Source organism: Aedes aegypti, chromosome 3 (genome assembly GCF_002204515.2).
Source record: "Aedes aegypti strain LVP_AGWG chromosome 3, AaegL5.0 Primary Assembly, whole genome shotgun sequence".
Classification (NCBI taxonomy): domain Eukaryota; kingdom Metazoa; phylum Arthropoda; class Insecta; order Diptera; family Culicidae; genus Aedes; species Aedes aegypti.
Window position 1 is genome coordinate 190,189,720 of NC_035109.1, and position 20,927 is coordinate 190,210,646.

Below are 20,927 nucleotides of genomic sequence, written 5' to 3' on the forward strand. Positions count from 1 at the left end.
AGCTTTACATCGGTCGTTATTCAGTAGTCGTGGCCATTCACCACATCCTGATAGCAACTCCACCAACTTCGACAAGGAACAGCACGAAATATAAACAACTGTGCCGCCATATCGCCGCGGCCAAAGCTTGCGGTCTTATCAATATTTTTACTTTGTACACTCTTCCCCCTGCACTGTTTGAACAACTGGCTCAATGGAGTAACGTAGTAGAATCGTTCGCTAGAATAGGCCACTGCTGAGTACATATAGTCGAATGCCGTCATAAATTCGAACTTTAGGAACACGGCTGCTCTTGCTTGTTCTATATGTTTGCAAACTCATGAGGAGATACGCATCGTACCATATTTCGAATATGCTGTCTTCGCAAGGCTTCTGAATGAGGCTTGATTTATAGTTGGTGTGATTTTTTTTTAACATGAGACACATACAGTTTTGGACAATACATTTGCAACTTGTACGTTTTTTCAAACAAAATGGTCAACTTAACAGCTAGGTTCTTCTTCTTTTCCTTTGCATTACGTCCTTACTGGTACAAAGCCTGCTTCTCAGATTAGTGTTCAATGAGTAGACCGGGAATCGAACCCAGACACCTTCAACATGACTTTGCTTTGCAACCGCGGACTCTAACCACTCGGCTAAGAAAGGCCCTTAGATTAGTGTTATTTATGAAACGATTAGAACAGTTCACTAGACATAAATTGAATTACTGTATTCATTTTTAAGTGAGTTCAATGACGGTTTGAATGAAGTGATTTTTTTGATTAATTTTAATAATTAGCATAACCTAAAAAAAGTAAAGGTAATCATTGCTAGACTGTTTTTGTGTAGGGCTCATCTTTTCAGATAAATCATTTATAATTTTTCGTCAAAAAATTCATTTAAGTCAAACCCTTATTTCTTTTGAATCCGTTATGGGAAAAAATACCCAAAAGCATATGAAAAAATTCAAACTTTGTTTAACGAGCTTTAAAAATTTAATTCAAATTTGTCCATAAATAACTAAGATCTAGCCAACTGAAGTTGATCTTTTTGTATTCGGAACTGAAAAAGTGCAAATAAGATGTCCAATACTGTACATAAATTAATTTCTTTTTATGCGAATTTGCATACCCCATGAAATTTTACATTCAAAATGTTAAGGTCAACATAGAGTGTGCGTTATCAACACTTGTAGAAGGGCGAACAGTTTTTAGCTTTGGCGACACAGCCTGCGTGATAAGTTGTACACGTTCCATACGACTGGTGACCAGTTCATGTTTTGCGCTTATTTCCAGTTGATGATAAGAACCGTCACGCAGAATTCTCATTATGCTAATGTTGATACTATGTACGAGAAAGCCACAACCTTGGATTTTATTTCCATAATAAAATACATCATTATTGTCTTGAATTAAATTCAACGCAAGTAATGAAATGTCTATTCAATGAAATCTATATTTAAATTCAACACAGATCAAATTTATACTTGTAGAACAAAACATGAATTTCTTTGAAGATATGGGTCTTAGATAAAGCCAGACTATTCTTGAAAAAATAACTAATATAACAATTTTTAATTATAGATAAGCTAATCGAAGACTATTTAAATATTTTAAGAATAGATTTGTATGAGCAGATGTAATCGGTTGTTGTGGAACAAAAATGTTCAATTTCCATGCAAATATGTTTGTTGAATGCTTTCGACTGTGATGACTAATTTCTTTCTAAAATGTTATCAGCTAAAACTCAGTTAGGCAGTTAGGCAGCTAAAACTCAAGACTGATAGAGCCGATAAAATTTTAGATAGACATGAAAATATGAAAATTTGTGAATAAAAAACTCATTTTTCTCGAAACCAGTATTGATTCCACTGCAAATGGTTGAACTGCGTAAACCATTATTGCCTAGAGTAATCATTGCTATATACCATGTATAACAATCGCCCAGTAAAGCATAAAATCATCCTCTACAAGCATAATCCCAACTCCCACTCATCGCAATCCACTAAAGTGGAAATATCAATTATAAATGGGGAAAAGGAAATAAAATTAAAAACATTTCCCAATCCTCAATTATTATCAGCCGTCATGAGTTTTCCGCACATTTGCATATCTCTTTCGGGTTTTGTCCCTCAGAGCGGCACGGGCAAACCAAGTGAATGAACCTAGTTTGGTCCACAGAACGAACAATCTGTGGTGACAAAGACCAAAATACGCGATACGGCTTTCATTCGACTGCCTCCAACGCCCATCTCAACGTCTGTTTTATGAATCTGTGTCATATCCTCCATCCGCCCATCTGCCCATTTGCGTTCCGAAAAACATTAATTTCTATGTTTATGTGCACACTCTGTACATGCCGTCCCGTGCCATGCCAGTTCTGCACAACCACTCGATGATGGTTCCAACTTATGCTCTTCGGTTCTCTGCGATTTCAATTGGAAAGCCACCGAAGCAAACGCACATTCCCTTTTTTTTGGATTTAATTTTTTCTACGTTCCTTCGGTCAGAGCTGAACTCACTGAAGGCGAATCCACCAAGCATGGGCCCTTTTGATGTTCTCGTTTGCCCTTTGTTGCACACATGAGCTGAATGGGTTTGAAAGAGATAAAGTTGTTGGAATCTCTGCAAAAGCAGCACAATATCCTCAAGTGGCGCTGCTAATGGCTCAAGTTCCGAAAGTATTCCCTTCTTTGTTGCGAATGAGTCTGATTTGCGACCGCGACAAGGGCCTAAACAGCGTCACCGGCGAGATGACGACAGGCGGCATATGTACGAACTGAACGCATATGTAGGATATAAAGAGAGCATTTAAAAATTAAACGACTGAATCGGCACACAGTGTGCAGACAAGCTCCAGAAGAGTGGATTGCACAGTGGTGTTCAAATGAGCTTGTACGTAGAGGAACACTTAGATGTGTTACTGAATCACAATCATTTTATGACAAGTATAAGAAGTAATGCTCAAAGTGCTGACTAGTGAAGAAACATCACAGAAGTTAACTGGAATTTCAAAGTATGGTTTTGAAAAATTCAGGAAGCGACGATATCTATCTACTTACATCTGGGAATATAAACAAAGCATTGATTTCATTTCATTTATGATGTGACACTCACCTGAAAAGAAGAAAAGAACAAATATTATTAATTCTGATTGTGATTATGATATGTGATTTTATAGGACAATAGGTTTATAAAGTGAAACTAGTGTTGTTTGATGATAGGGCGATTAGGGCAGGATCAATCGTGTTGCGCGCCGTTCGCGACGCACGGTGGAATAGTGTCGCGGATCGCTGAACGCGTAAGTAGTGTTTGGTCCTTTGATCTTGTCGCTTGCTCCTATGGGGGCGAGTGATGAACACTTGTTGGGCGTTCAATGCGTTTATTGAGTAAAATCGCGAATCCGGTTATGCGCATTCATTTCAAATTATTTATTTATCGTTTATCAAAACGAATCCCTCTCCCATATCCAAATTCCCATTGTTTACTTTTGTAAGTGCAGAGGACTCCTCGGCTTCCATAAAGCAAGTAACACGTCAACATTTCCCTCCCATTCCAAACTGCGGGCGGTCAATCATGCTCATGCTCAACAGGTTTATAAAGTAAAACATATCTTGGAGCCTGCCTAACCGGAAGTAATAGAGTTCGCGGCTACAAAGCAAAGCCATGCTGAAGGTGTCGAGGTTCAATTCCCGATCGGTCCAGGATCTTTTCGTTACGGGAGTTTCCTTGACTTTCCTGGACACAGAGTATCATCGTACCTGCCACACGGTATAAGAATGCTAAAACGGCAACTTTGGCAAAGAAGCTCTCAGTTAAAAACTGTGCTCCTTGAACACTCAGCTTATTTTCATCGAAAGTTTTCAAATGTGTTGAGAAATGTTCCTTTATAAAATAATGATCACTCGTTTCTCAACCAATTTATATCATATATCTGTAAAGAACAACAAATCATTTCGTTGTTTTTTACACCCTTGAAAAAATTTTTAGAAATCATTTGATTCAAAAAATTGTATTGAGTTTGATTTGAAAAAAAAATACTGGAAAAAAGCTTGAACGTATCTTGATGGATGTGAGATAATCGAAATGTGAAAACAGCACTAGAGCGAACACTTAAATGACACGGAAGACGCAGGCACAGATGACCATAACAGCGATGTATGATGGAACCCAACTTTCATTCACATTGATAGATGCTCGAAAACAACAAACCAGCTGGTAAGGACAGTACATATTAGAACTAAACTAATAAAAATTGTCCCGGAAAGCTTTACTGTCTACCTGCACCGACAAATAATCAGAACTTGGCCGATGGAATAGCTATCGTAGGAGTCGAACAACTGAGGCACGATTGTCACAAGATGCAGTAATATGTGTTTGCTTCACGCATGAGATAGATATTATCGGTAGAACATGTGAAACAATGGTAGACCTGCACACCCGCCTGAAGCGGTATTAACTCCAGATGGACAAACATATTACATGATATGATATGAAACACTTCAGGTAACCTGATATCGCAACTAAATATGTGTTGAACCTTATTTTTGCATCGGAAGATAAATGATACGAGATTAAAAATTTCTTGAAACACTTTGATGTTGTGCACAAACATCGATTATTTACGTTTCAAAATGAGATACCGTAAAATCGGTTGTAATTGATCAGAAGGATGAAATTGATCATCGTATCACACGATTTCATTTATTCCTAACGGAGCACAAATATCAATGTAACCTGTAGTAAATAAACGTTGTTTGTCGTAACTTTTGTCGAATTGTGTGTTGTGAAGCTTTTTACGTTAAAGAATGTTTATCACTATGAAAATAATGTAAAATTTCAAAATCATGTACTGTGCATCATGTATTGACAAACATCCATGAACTTCTAATTCAAGGATTTGAACATGGTATAAACCTGAAAGTTTGTGAGGATGCTTAAGGCTCAAGACTCCATCATTCAATCATCAACAATCATCAAATATAAAAAACCAGTTTTTTCGTTCAAATTTTAAAAAATTCTCATGAAAATCTATCATTGCATTACATATAGTATGTGCAATGCAATGATAGATTTTCTTGTACATTGCTTCAAAAATAAGCAAAAAACTGGTTTTGAAAACTTGTAAAACGATGATGGTTATTTTCCTCTTAAGATATATCCCCAAACAAGATTTCATCACCAAGAAGTCAGTAATGAACGCAAGATAAATGAACATTCGCAATTATAATACATTCTTAATTGACATGATCGTTTTTTCTTCATCTATCTTCTCTGTCGATAATAACTTTGCTAAATTAAAGAAATTTGCTATGTTTCTAGTTCATGGAGCAATAAGTAGTGATTATTTATTCTACAGCACAAAAATATGTTACAAAATGTAAATCAGTTTTCTGTAATAATGCAAAGAGAGCAACAATGAAGCGACATCGACCAATGAAGATAAGCCTTATGAAAATCAATGTCGAGTTGATAAAATTATTAATTATCGATTGGAAACATTTAGAAGTATAATAGAAAATAAATCAAAACGATAGATTTGCCGATACAAGAAAGTTAATGAATGTGATAGTTATTATATGACTCTCTTTCGGTCATCCATACGCCACATGGTCTTTTTTTCTAACTTAATGTGTCAGTCCCCCAAGAAATTTCAGAATATCTTTGGATCCAGATGACGCAAATTCTTAAAGTAGAAGGGTTTTTTTGAAAACTTGGAAAAAACTGCAAAAATATTGGAAAACAAAAAGTTTTCACGATTCAAATACATTCTTGTTAAAAAAAAACCTCTCTACTAGGTAAATAATTCTGCAAGATGCACACGTTTTTGTCTCAAGCATCAAAATACCGCTATTAACTTAATTAAGGGTTGTTGAATCCATTGCTGTTATCATAGCACGTATAGTTTTTGAGATATTGGGTGTTGAAAATGCAAAATTTTACTATATCAGCCAACTTGCAAGCAATTTTGCCAGTTTGTATGGCCATTTATTTGCTTAATTTGCCACATAGGGGGAGATCCCCCAGTGCCGGACAGCACCCAATACCGGACAAAGTCGAAACATTGAGAAATCATGGTCCAATCAAGGTGGTGTATTAATAGAGAAGAAAGCTATTATGTAGACTAATGTTTGCGTAGAATAACACATCCTTGAAATATGCATGCCTTTTTAAAAAAAGTGGAAATGTTTGAAAATTTTAAAAAAATTGGCGTATTCTCTTAATTTTGAGCCTATTTAGTAATGATTTTGAATATGAAAAAATTCTTTGGATCACGCAAGCATGATCGAACAAAACCCTAATTTGATAGTATGAATGTATTTTGTACCATAATTGAACTAAATATGGACAAATTACAATTTTCGTTAAGCACCTCCTGTCCCTCAGTTTCGGACAGCTTGATTTGTTATATGATACCTTTGTAATTATTGCGTCAGTATCTCTAAATACTTTCATTTTTCATGGGTTCCGTCGATCTTGGTATAAAACATGCAATAAAATTAAGACGAATGAACATTCAGAACAACATCGTAAAATGTGCTATTTTTCATCATATATAGAGGAGGTTTTTTGATAGGCATCTTGCAAACTAAGAAAGACTCAAATTATTCTTGTAAATGTTGCAAATGCATTGAAATGGTAAAAATCAACTATTCCTATAGTGTACACATTCAATGATGTTCAAATTTGCAGAATTCAAGGCATTTCCAGATTGTGTCCGGAATTGGGTGCTACCTTTCAAGATCGATCATTTTGGTACTAAAATACATCATCAAAATGCATTGTCAAAATTTATATTTATAATTTCAAATTTATTTTTGTACACTATAAAAATGATAATATTTATCATAAATGGGTAGCACGAGCCCATAAAATCAATAGTTTTTTAATTATGAATTTAGTGGCTTAAGTGTCCGGTACTGGGGGATCTCCCCCTAATCCAAGCTTCATGTATATAACAATACTTACCAGCAAAGTTCGTAATACCTTCGATGCTCAAAAGTTATTTTTTGGTGTTTTTGGAAAGTATTGTTATTGTGCCATATAAGAAAAACGAAGAGTTTTGTATGGAGACTGCAAGCGTGTTGAGAAAAATCAACTTAATCTAAATTTTATCATGCAAATTCAACCAATAAATATTTGAAATGAAAGTTTAACGCCTATTTTGCATGCTTGCTGGATTAGATCACAAAAAAAGTTTGATAAATCTTACTTTAAATATCAATGAACCAGTGCACATTGGGCCAGACCGCAAAATTAGGAGGAAACAATTATTTTGACTGTGAAAATGGTTTTTTAGAACAGAAGTATTTTCAGCAAAAATGTTACATGTAATGAGGACTACATTTTGATATTAAGTGATATTAGGATGGTCGAACAAAAAACGGAAATAATTTTGCCAACTTTTATGCTTTTCAAGTTAGCGCTTTGAAGTGTTCTAAGAAGTTGTTCTTTGTTTAATTATGAGCAACTTTGCTGAAGAAGCCAACCTTGTAAGTCTATTGTAGCCTTTGCTATGGCGTTTTCCATAAAAAAATAATATTTTGCTTATAACTTTTTTTATTTAAAATTCTATCAAAATTACGTATTGTACAAAGTTTTAGAACTAATTAAAACGCGCATTTTGATTAAAGAATTAAGTGATTCTATTAATTCGTTTATGAGAATATGACCATTTTTGTTCAAAGAAGTTTGTTTCAAACGTTCCTTCCATTTTCATTTTTTACTGAGAATTCAAAATTTTACAGCATTACGGAAAAGTTCTAAACATAATTTGTTTGAAAACTAATACAAATTATATTAACGTATAATGTGAAAACTTATTGGATTTTCTCGATGAAAAAGGACTATATTAATCAATTAGATTAATTATGCTTTAGGCTTAATGCACCGAGAAAAGCCAATAAGTTTTCGCATCAAAATTGAGATTGTTGAGTAATATGAGAAATTTAAGGAGGACCTGGTGTAGTGGTTAGAACTCTCGCCTCTCACGCCGAGTACCTGGAATCAAATCCCATCCCCGACATAGTCACTCATGACGTAAAAAGTTATAGTGATGACTTCCTTCGGAAGGGAAGTAAAGCCGTTCGTCCCAAGATGAACTAGCCCAGGGATAAAAATCTCGTTAATAAAAATAAATAAAATAAGTGAAATTTAAGGTCAGTAATTGAACAATTATTATGTATAGTTAGAATTTCTTGAAGAATATTTGAATAAAATGGACTGGAAGAGGATCACAACTCAAAAATACTCAACCCAAAACACTTATGTATGTGTCCAAACAGTACTTTCTTCAAAACCATGTGGTTGGCCTTGCACAACATCAGAATACTTGCATTATTTCCTATAGTATTTGATTTTTACTCTTTGATAAAACATCTGTATAAAGTTGGCATTAAAAAGATCAGTATTAATATAGTCCTTGACTTACCCGAGCAGAAAAAAATAACTACTGAATACCAAATTGAGGTATCCCATACCAGATAATTTCCAATACTTACAACCTGAATGAGGTATGAATGAGCCCTGCATAAGAGGTAAAATACCTCAAATAATACCTTTTGCATATTCTAGCTTGGTAAGCTGATAACTAGATCAGGTATTGCAATAACTAAATAATACTTGATGGGTTTTCATATAAAAGTGAAATTTTTCAATAGTAGTTCAATAGCTCCCTATTCCAGTATACAAAAATATAAATTACATATCAGGGAGGCGGTTCAAAAATATATGGACCTGAAGAAGGCGAAAGTCAAGAAATTTGGGAAACACTGTCGAAGATCATCAAAAATGTTCATAAATTTGAAACGTAAAATCTACTGTCATAACAATAGCTTTTTTGCATGAATAAGTAGCGGTACTTGACCGTAAAATAAGTGAAGTCTTCGGTAAGTAAGGCCACAAAAGTAAAAATGATACTTCAAGGAGTCAATTCAAAATTCACAAACGCGAAGAAAAAAGCTGCAAAAACTAGCTTACCATGAAGTTCAAAATAAAACTCCCTTATTCTCATTTAAAAGATTCTAATGCAAATGGAGTTACAGTATTGGACAAAACATTTGCAACTTTTTCGATTTTCCATACAAAATGACCAACTTTGGTAAGCTAGATCTTAGTTATTTATGGACCGATTCGAATGAAAGTTTCACAGAACATCATATATAACTTGAATTTTATCATATATTTTTGAATAATTTTTCCAATCACGAGTTTATGAGTAATTACGGTTTGACTAAAGTGTAATTTTCGACGAAAAATTCAAAAATTTTTATCTCAAAATCTGATAGCCCTACACAAAAACTATCTTCAGCAAACTTATTCATCTCGTCAAAATCTACAACTTTGCTGAAGATACCATGAAGCTATTCCTTCAATATGTTTAGTTATGTCAATTATAAAAAATCGTCAAAAAAATCACTTTAGTCAAACCGTTACTGCTTTTCAATTTGTGATTGGAAAAATCACTTAAAAATATAAGTTAAAATTTAAGTTATGTCTGATATTCTGTGAAAATTTCATTCAAATCGGTCCATAAATAACTGAGATATAGTTTATCAAAGTTGGTCATTTTGTATGAAAAATCGAAAAAGTTGCAAATGTTTTGTCCAATACTGTATGTTTGATCCTTCCACCTTGACGCTTGGTCATTTTTTTTTCTACTCAAGACCCCTAATACACCTAGAAATATTTGCTGGCTACGCCACTGCATCATATAAATAAAACAACAACAAAAAGATAATATTTAAGTTCTTTTATCGCAAATTTTAATATTACTTTCAGTGATTTGATTATCTGGAGGATTCGTTTATCCGGAGTGAAATTACAAGTCGAAAAGGACATTTTCAGCCCAAACGAGGACGGGAGGACAAATAATAAAAAATATATAATAATGTCCTCCCAAAAGATACCATATGGTAACCCTACTTCTATATGAAAATTCATCACATATTATTAATGATTCTACCCCATTACCCCGAATGCCATCACACATCATCGTTCGGGGATTTGGAATTCGGGGTAATGGCGTTCGGGTTAATGGCTCCGGGGTAATGGGGTGGAATCATTATTTAGGTATTGCAATACCTGATCCAATTATCAGTTTGGTATTTGTAGAACATGCATTAGATATTTTATCGTTAGCTTTTTTTTCAATACATCATTCAAGTATTAAGTTTTTTCAAAAATTTGGTATAGAAACCATCGGGTGTACCATTATCCCGAATTCTAGGTTACGGAAATCGGGGTAATGGTACATTCTCGAGAAGGATTTCGTGATCATGTCACTCGGGTTGGTGGCATTCCCAATAATGGGTTGTGGAGTAAAATCAAACCCGATTCGACCACCCTGAATGCCATTAATCCCAAAGACTGAAAACTTGTCTTTTCGACGTTTCATATTTCGACATTTTTTTAAATATCTGCGAATCAACTGTTGGCGTCCTTGCTGTAAACTATAAATTATACTGCAAAAAAAATGGTTCACTTATTCTATGGAACAAAACAGCTGCAATATATATTCCAGAATTTGACAATTGGTTCACTTTTCTGAAACAACAACATTAAAACAGCCCCTGCGCCAATAAAAGTTTGTGAACCTCTGTCGCAACCCCTTGATGGGCCCTTTGCATTGAAACCACAATCACGACCAGGGTTCAGGTTCAGGGATGCTCTTCGCGCCCACCGAAAGCACTAGCCATCGTCTTCGTCGTCGTCGTATCTGAACGAAAGTGGGCATTCAGATGGAAAATTATCTTCCTTTTTTCGTGAACTTAATCTTTTCATCTTTCACCCGACGTCGTTGTTCGGTTTTTCGCCACACGACCAGCCATTATATCGACGAGCTGCGGTTCAAGGGCTCTGCCGAGGCGAGAGATTGTCTTTTGGGTATTTAATTGAACCCGCCAGCCGTAGGTTAAATCGAAGCTACTTATTCAGCAGCGCGATGGCCAAGACAAAGAAAACTTGTTCACGTTCGAGAGAGAGTGGAGCTTTAAAGCCACCAGTGGGACCTCAACGAAACTTACAGATTCACAAGAATATGTCGAGGCTGAATCGTAGTCCGACCAGCTGTAATCCATTCTCAAATCGCTGCCACTCCGGAAACGGATGTTTGATCACCAATCGCCTCAATATTCCAAAGATCAATAGCTGGCGCTTCTTATCAATAACACATCTCTCACAACATCACTTCATTGCCCAACTTTCAATTCTTCAACTGCACAATTCATATCTCACTCGTTTGATTTGGAACTCTTCGACCAAACTCCCGCCGCAAACGCTCTCAATCTCGACTCGGTTCTTACGCGTCGCACACAAGACTAACCGAATGGAAGAATTATACTTTTGAAAGAACATAAAATTTCATTCCAAATATGTATATATGAGAGAGAAGCATCGTCGTCGAAAGGTATGTTTATTATTCGTTCACAACTACCACCAGGCCGAGCATCGACGACATACTTTGAAACGTGAGGAATGGACGACTGACTAGTGGAAATTATTCCAATGTATAAGTTCACCCATACAAAACGGATCTGATTCCTGCAGTAGTAGCTAGCCTACGATCGCCAGCACTGGAAGCATTGAAATGGTGCAACCCGCATATTGCATTTCTTTTATAACATCATAAATGATTGCAGCATAATCAAAGAATTAAAATTTATTTCGCGAATCATAAAAAAAAACTATCTCCTGCAAAACCAACATCTCAGAGCGCATCTCACAACAAGTAGCATCATAAACCACCCGTTCTCCCAACCCCCCTACCAACAACATAATTGCAGCGATGAGTCATCGTTCGCCCGACCCACCCCCTTTTAATCGTGAGCGATGTGATTCCTTTTATTGCTTCCGCACAAGGACGATGAATCTCCTGTGAGACTGAAGCAAATTATGTATGTTTATTTCCGCCACCAGGATACAGATAACAGAAGTTCACTCACTACCACCATATCACCCCGCAATGAAAAGCACCCCGCGATGGTATTGTTCGCAGCGAACAAACGAAACAACACGACTAGCTATCTTGTATGGGCGCTGCAACATAAACGAGCATCGTGAATGTGTTTTTTGTGACTATGCTGCACGTACGACAGCGCACGCAATCTGTCAAACTGAATTTCGACCATAGTTTGATTGTGCTTCTGCCGAATCGGACGAGCACTCCGAGAAATTATGACAAAAAACAATATTGAAGCGTACCTATTTTTTATTTAAATATAAATTATTTTCGATAAGTAAAATGTAAATAAATTTATTCAATTTAATTAAATAATGATACTTACTTGATACTTGATGGGCTACAATCCGCTACGTTGAATCCACGCCGAATGGATAATTCTTCTCCACTGGGCTCGGTCCTGAGCCAATCGCTTCCAGTCGCCCTGAACGTTGAGTGCCCTTAAGTCCTCTTCAACTGCAAAAAGCCAACGTGTGCGCGGCCTACCACGAAGCCGACGGCCTCGTCCGGGTTCTCTACTGAATATTATTTTTGCTTGTCGTTCTTCCGGCATTCGTACCACGTGACCAGCCCAACGCAGCCTGCCGTGTTTTATGAGCTTGATAATATCCACTTCTTTATATACTTGGTACAACTCATGATTCATGCGACGCCGCCAGATGCCATTTTCTTGTTTACCGCCGAGTATTGTTCGCAGCACTTTACGCTCAAAAACTCCAAACGCTTTCCGGTCGACCTCTTTTAACGTCCAGGATTCATGGCCGTATAGGGCAACCGGAAGGATAAGAGTCTTATATAGCGCGAATTTTGTTTTCGTCTGCAGGCTACGGGACTTAAGCTGGTTACGGAGCCCGTAAAAAGCCCTATTCGCAGCTGCAAGACGCCTTTTCACCTCGCGGGTAACATCATTATCGCAAGTCACTAAAGTACCAAGATACACAAATTCTTCCACTACTTCAAATTTTTCACCACCTAGCACCACTTCACTACCAACGTCACGATTGGAACCACGCTGTCTACCAGCGATCATGTACTTAGTTTTGCTGGTGTTGACGGTAAGTCCAATCCTCGCTGTCTCCCTTTGAAAAGGCACGAATGCCTCTTCTACGGCTCGACGATCAATTCCGATTATATCGATATCGTCCGCAAAACCCAGGAGCATATGCGACCGGGTTACGATGGTACCGCTTCTTTGCACGCCCGCTCTCCTTATAGCTCCTTCGAGAGCAATGTTGAACAAAAGATTCGAAAGCGCATCTCCTTGCTTCAATCCATCTAAGGTTACGAAGGAGGTTGAAGTCTCATCCGCAACCCGCACACTTGATTTCGATCCATCCAACGTTGCACGAATCAGTCTAATCAGTTTCGCCGGAAAACCGTGTTCTACCATTATCTGCCATAACTCATTTCTCTTTACTGAATCGTACGCCGCCTTGAAATCAATGAACAGATGATGTGTCTGCAAGTTGTATTCCCGGAACTTATCAAGGATTTGTCGCAAGGTAAACATTTGATCCGTCGTTGATCGGCCCTCACGAAAACCAGCTTGGTATTCGCCGACGAAGGACTCCTCCAGCGGTCTCAATCTGTTGAACAGAACACGTGACATTATTTTGTACGCCGAATTGAGGAGCGTTATTCCTCGGTAATTGGCGCACTCCAATCTGTGGCCCTTCTTATACAGAGGGCAGATGAGGCCCTCCAGCCAGCTAGCAGGCAATTCTTCTTCCTCCCATATCCTTAACAGAGTACGGTGCAGCATTTCGTACAGCTGCTCACTACCGTGCTTGAAAAGTTCGGCCGGGAGCTCGTCTTTTCCAGCAGCCTTACAGTTCTTCAACTCCTTAATCGCTCTTTTAACCTCATCTAGCGTCGGGGGCTCCAAAGCTTGTCCATCGTTGCTAATGATTAATCTGTTCTCAGACGCGCTCGTGTCCTCTCCATTCAACAATTGCTCGAAGTGTTCTTTTCACCTGGCAGCCACCAAGATTTTGTCTGTCAGCAAGTTACCTTCGCGGTCATTGCACATGACGGGAGACGGCGCAGTTTTTCTCCGTACGCCATTGACAGTTTCGTAAAATCTCCGCATATCGTTTTGTTCGATGCTGTTTTGCGCCTCAGTAATGATGTCTTCTTCATACTGCCTTTTATTTCTGCGGTGAATTCGTTTCTCGGCTGCTCTAGCTTCCTTGTACCGCTCTCTATTCTGCCGGGTACCAGACACTAACATCCGACTTCTGGCAACATTCTTCTCATCCGTCACATTCTGGCACTCCTCATCAAACCAACCGTTTCTGGGTCGTCTCTGAGCAGTACCTATCACCTCTCGCGCTGCTGTACTCATCGCACCGTGGATAGACTCCCACAGATTGTTGAGGTTTTCGCCTACGTTGTATCCCCTTATCCGCTCATCAAGCTTCCGGCGGTACTCGTCTGCTACACCTTCTGTTGATAAGCGCTGGATATTGAAACGCAACGGTCGCTGTGTTCTTGTGTTCGCCACGGTAGACAACCGTGCACGAATTTTACTAACAACGAGATAGTGATCAGAGTCGATGTTTGGGCCTCTAAAGGTCCTCACATCGATGACATCCGAGAAATGCCGACCGTCCACCAAAACGTGGTCTATTTGGTTGCAGAGCTCGCCATTTGGGTGCATCCAGGTGTGCTTTCGGATGTCTTTGCGTGCAAAGTAGGTGCTGCTGATGGCCATCCCTCTAGCTGCAGCAAAAGTTATTAGCCTTAGGCCGTTGTCATTGGTGGCGGAGTGAAGGCTCTCCGTACCAATTATAGGGCGGAAAAAATCCTCTCTTCCGACCTGAGCGTTGGCATCCCCGATAACAACTTTTACGTCATGTTTTGGGCACTCTCCGTAGGTCTTGTCGAGACAATCATAAAACGCATCCTTCGTGTCGTCGGGTTTATCGTTTGTCGGCGCATAGATGTTGATCAGACTGTAGTTGGAGAATTTGCCCCGTATCCTCAATACGCAGATTCGTTCATTAATCGGTTTCCACCGCATAACACGCTTCATCTGCTTCCCGATCACTATGAATCCGACGCCATGCTCTGCCTTATCGCTGCCACTATGGTAGATGTTGTATTTGAAAGCTGTGTTGGCGACGGGATCCACCGCCCTGAATTCACGTTCTCCAGTTCTAGGCCATCTTACTTCCTGAATAGCAGCCACGCTCACTCCAACCTTCTGCAATTCACGAGCCAAAAGGCTCACTCGTCCGGGTTCATTTAACGTCCTGACATTCCAGGTACCGAGTTTCCAATCATAGTCCTTATTTCGTTGCCAGGTCGATTGCCGAAAATATCGTTCGTTATTTCTCCTTTCTCCATTTTTCGTGGTAGGTAAGAAATTCGATATGCTACCTTACCAGGGTCGCGATACCTACATCACGATGGTGGGGCTGCCACCTTAGGTGTAGCTGACGTGATACAGCATTTCATACTCAGCCGCTGGATGCCAGAACAGACGCTGTTTGAGCCGCACCTCCTTGGTGGACAGACGACGAAATAATGACAAATTAAAAATAACAGGAAATTTTACATAAACTATTCAAGTTACTCAGTAGAAGCTTTGGACATAAGAATACCGTTTTTATTCATATTACGGACACTTTAGACCTCAGTGATGTATAACTCATAAAAAGCATACAAAATAAATCATTCTGTATGATTATTCCACGTTATTGAACCTTCTAACCACTTGACTTTTGAATTGTGTGTGATGATTTTGATTCCGCAACATGAACCATTTTGAATAAATAGAAATGTGTGGACATTCCGTGATTCTTATTCTGGACTTTTCCTTACTTTTGCCTCACATTCCGGACACTTTAATAGATAGAAAAGTCAAATCATCTATTTAAATTGTCAAACCACTAAAGAGATGTCTAAGGCAGCTGGGTATTATGAATTTCAATAGATATCCATGAAAAATGCTTAATAAAACGAGCCCTTATAGTGAGAACTTTTGAACGACATAAATTGAACCAGCTGATTCTACGACGGTCTGCAATTACGGATACTAACTTAGGGCCCATTAAAATAATTCATAACGCAAAAAGGGGTGATTTGGTGTCCTCAAGTTGTTACAGCCCATATATAATTTGGAAAATACCAATAGCGTTACAACGAGGTGGGTGGGTATCGAAAATGGCAATAGGGTAACGACTGTTTATTTTGATCTTAATCGCTAACAGTTGGCGCCAGTGGCAAAAAGTACAGACAACAACCTTTCGAACATTCAGTTTATCTGTGCTGGCCGCCTAGCGGCGACACTGATGTGTGTATTCCTTTCACTGATCGCGCTACGCTGGATTCTCAAATTTTTCAAATTTCAAACACAAGCGCATGGAAGAATGGTAGTCGGTGAACTGTCAAAACTTATGGAAAATAATGAAAAACGTAAATTACTTGCAATTAGGAAACTGGATCAAAAAAGTAGTGATTAGAAATCAAGCGTAGAGTAAAGTGGGGCAAAAGTTCGAGTGGGGCAAGAGTTTCTTTTCAAGATTTCTAGCTCAAATCAAATCAAAACTTAGAAATGTCATGGTGGTTCGAATGCTATTCAAGTAAGAGACTTTCACTCCAAGTATCATAAAAATCGATTGAGATTTGGAAAAGTTATGGCTATTTGTTGTTTTTTGACGTAAATATTGTAATAATTGGTAAAACTTTCGATGCATGGAACCAAATGAAGATAAAATATTTTTTAATATTTTATTTAAGGGCGTTTCTAGGCCTATCATAAGGATGCTTTGACGTGTATTAGTTTTCCCATAACCATTTGGAATCAATTTTTGGCCCATAGCGGGGCAAAAGTTCGAATCTGCGGGGCAAAAGTTCGACCCATGTATAAACCCACGGAAAAATTTTCAAATGTCCTGAAATCTACATATTATCTTCAAATTTTGCGAAATTTGCCTGATCGTGCGAAAAATGTCACAAAAATTTTCATTTTCGCTAAGTTTTGCGAAAAACTGCTATTTTTTGGGTATATTACAATTAACCCTGTTTTGGGCATTTTTTGATGAAAATTTAGTGTGTATTTTTTGGCAAACATAAGTTTACGGCTGGTATAAAGTATGCCTGGCATAAAAGTATTGATATTTTGTGTTTTAGCCAACGAACTTTTGCCCCACACTAGATTCGAACTTTTGCCCCACCGGTGGGGCAAAAGTTCGTTTAAGACAATCAATTTTGAAACTGTTATAACTAAAAATGGGTAAATATTTTGACACAAATTTGTTCAGCAAAGTTATAGCCAATATGTTGAAGGTTCGCTGTATGGTATTTGTTTTGTTTCATCTGCTATTATTTTCCTGGAAACTTTGATTATACCACTAAGGTCGAACATTTGCCCCACCTTACTCTAATATGAATACATATATTTTTGTGTTTAGTTCATCTTCCATTATGCTTTCTTTGCTTCAGGATTTCGTTTTTACTACCACTGAAAAAAAATCATCTATTGCCTTCTCAGTTTTGAATATCGCCCTATTTTCGGATTTATGAAATTTGTAAATAAACAGCTTTTTAAACCAGCATCAGTTTTTCGTGCAGCGCAACGGTTTATGGACAAAAGGTCGAAAGACAAAACGTCGAAAGGAAAAAAGGTCGAAAATTATTTGCATGGTGGGAAATTTTTCCTACTTTGAAAAAAAATCGACTTTTTGTCCCTTCTTTTTTGTTCTTCGACCTTTTGTCTTTCGACCTTCTGTCCTTTCGACCTTTTGTCATAGATTCCAGAGCAACATAATCAAACAGATTTTTTAATTTAAATAATAGTTAGTATTTTAATCTCATAGAAACATCTCTCAGAAGTACAAGAAAGTTGTTGGATCTCGGAATTTCCGGGAAAAATGCAAAAATGAAATCTTTTGATAGCGGAATGTCACACCGAAAACAATTTGCGAAGATTTGAAATAATCACGGTTTCAGTAAATCTTTGGGGAAACTGAATAGACTATTTTTCACTAAAGAAAAGTTATAAGAGCTAAGACTTTGAAAACAATTTGAGGGAAAACAACAATAAAAATTATGCAAACTTGACGATGAATGCTGGTTTAACATACTATTTACATATAACTGTTTGATTTTTTGGTATAATCGTATTTTTAAGTGGGTTTTCCATACCTGTGAAAAAAATCTTAGATGTCATTTCGTCTTGTTTGCATCGTATTTCATTTTTTTGGTTTTGCAACCATATCCTCGAAAACAAGTTATTTCAATTATCATTGTTTTTATTACAATGACCCAATGTCATCCCCACTATTGGGTGAGATTGAGTCATTTTTCATTCACTTGTAGTTCCGTGATGAATTAATATTTTCCATTATTTTATTTTAGACAGTTCTTAATGTACTATCAGAGAACACAAACACAAAATTTCAAGTTTGTTGGAGTTCAATTGCATTAGTTATTCAATAAACAGTTCGTACATATCCTTTTTTGACCCATTCTCACCCCCAACGACGGTGGGTAAAATATCTCAAATAATGGGTGGTATGAATAAAATGTAGTAAGTTAAGTAGCGAGTTTAGAGAATGTAGTAATCTCAGTAGTAAATGCTACATGAAGAGCACGAGTTGAACATGTATGTGTCATTTTCCTTTTAACTTTCTTTCGAATATACTACAAACAACGCGTTGGTATGAATAAAAGTAGCATTTACTTCAAAACTTCTAGTAGTTAGCTCCAGAAATTGCTACTCATACTCTGAGATTGTTAAATTGAATGGAATAGTTTACTTTTGAGTAAAAATCATGGGAAAATAATATCAGATTTGATATTTCGAAAGATATTTCCGTAAAAAACAGAGATTTCAAAATAAATTTTGAGATTCAGGTAAAATAACCGTAAAAATTTTGAATCTTCGCGTTAATTTTGACATTACGACAATTTTGTTGTTTCTTAGGAATCCTTGGATGTCTGTGGGAACTCAGGTATTTATAAAGTAATACTGAACTTTAAGGGAGTATTGTGACATCCAAAGTACTCGGATTTCTTTTGGAATTCCGGAATTTCTGATGAAATTTCAGATAGACATTCAAGATTTGTTCTAATGTTGTACATATATAATTAAATCGATATTTAAGCGCTATTAAACTGATGATTCGGTTATTGATCTTTTGAAATTATTTTGGTATCATTAAGCGATAAATTTGGCATTCTCTTTATATGCATGATTTTATTGATTTACGCTGCACTCTGAACGGATTTTTCTTTACGTGCACAGTTGTCAGCTCAGTGCCACCCATATGTATAGTGAAAGCTCATGTTCGAAAGAAGTATATACTACATGTCCGTTTTTTATTCATACCAATAGTGTAGTAGTCTTCGTGGATTTCGTTTTTGAGTAGATGCTACATGTGGTAATGTTAAACGCTTTTTATTCATACCACCCAATATCTCATGCATATTCTATAAAAACTAAACTGAGAATTAAATCAGGTTTTGCAATACCTAAATAATACATGATAAATTTTCATTGAAAAGTGCATTTTTTCAATAGAACTTCAATAAGCGATTGGCGAGTTTGATAAAAACATCGATGATACTGAATTGATTCAAATTCGATATGTCGAATCGATTCACCAATCGATTCACTAATCGTATCCTTTAAATCGAAGGTTTCAATAAATTCGATGTCCCAGTTTGCAAAAAAATTAGCAAAGATGCGTCGGCATTCGATTTCAAAATTCCTTGAATTCAATTTCCTTTGAAATTCTAAATTTTACCTTAACCACTTCAAGGCAGGTTAAAAACTGAGGTTTTTGTTCGTGAAATCGTTAAAAATTACAAATTGCTTTCATCCTACAAAATCAAACAAAAAAAATCGAAAGAAGAAAAATGATTCAATAGATTTTCCTTGAATTCAACGGAATGGAAAAATCGATTTATCGCTCAACGCTAAGTTCAATATCTCAAGTAGTCCTCAAAAGCTTCCCAATACACCAATGAGATATTTTTAATTGTTTTAAACCAGTGGCGCGGGATAAAAAAAACGCCAGGGTAGGACAGTCAAAGGGTTGCCTTACCCATGATTTAACAAAAAAAACGAAGATTTACAGAAAGCTTGAAACATCGAACTATTTATCATATGTTCAAGGTCGTACATATTCTTGCGGATGAAAGAGGTTTTTCATGGTTTCCTTATGCACAGTTCAACGTGACAAGGTTTGAGCATGACCCCCAATAATTCTGGCTCGAATAACGATTTAAAATATATATGGTAAAAATCCTGGGAAACTAACTGTAATAATTACTACACAAACATCTAATGGAGCGAACTAATTCCAGTCGCATCGTGTTATACACTGCACGAGTGTGGCGGTGCTAGCGATTTCTGAACATGCAATCACTCTTGATATAAGCGATCAAGCATTGCTGAATTTCTTTACGATTTTCAGAGCAATTTTTATAAAACTCCCACAGCACACTCTCTAGAAGTTCTTGGCTGTTTCAGAATTACCGTAAGAATTTCCGGGAGAAATTTTTCAGAGCAGATTATGGGGATTTTCTGAAACCGTTTTTTTAGAGTTGTTGAAGAAATTCCAGCAAAATATTTGAAGGAATTTTTTAAGAATTTTCAGTTTTGCCTGAAAAATTACCTGAATATATCGTTAGAATGTTTTAAAAAAGTGAAATTTTATAACATATTCAACTCAAAACCGACCAAAATGTCACTTACACCCTTTTGCGTTTGAGCCCGTCAAATATAATCACTTTTATTTTCCAGCCTTCCAAACGATTAAAATTTTCTCAACTTCACTGTGCACAAAATATTTGCCAACGTTTGTCCTACACATGGTTTCGAACGTGGTCGCACCTCTGTTTTAAACAATAATACCAAATAGAGCGATATTCAAAACTGAAAAGGCAATAGATGGATCTTTTTCAATGGTAGTAAAAACGAAATCCTGAAGCACCATGGAACATGAACTAAACACAAAAAGTTATGTTATAACGCTCGA

At 37.0% G+C, this 20,927-nt stretch overlaps 1 protein-coding gene across 2 annotated transcripts in view; it reads right to left on the reverse strand.

The window, feature by feature from the left end:
* Positions 1-20,927, reverse strand: part of LOC5574166 (ras-associated and pleckstrin homology domains-containing protein 1) — a 280,277-nt gene that overhangs the window by 80,555 nt on the left and 178,795 nt on the right. Inside the window, exon 1 of one of the 2 annotated variants that reach the window (XM_021852248.1) lies at positions 11,003-11,301. The exons of the other annotated variant lie outside the window; for it this stretch is intronic. Within the exon in view, the coding sequence (XP_021707940.1) occupies positions 11,003-11,056 (54 nt within the window). The 5' untranslated portion in view covers positions 11,057-11,301. Of the gene's footprint in view, positions 1-11,002; positions 11,302-20,927 lie in introns of those variants that run through there. 2 annotated transcript variants of the gene reach the window in all.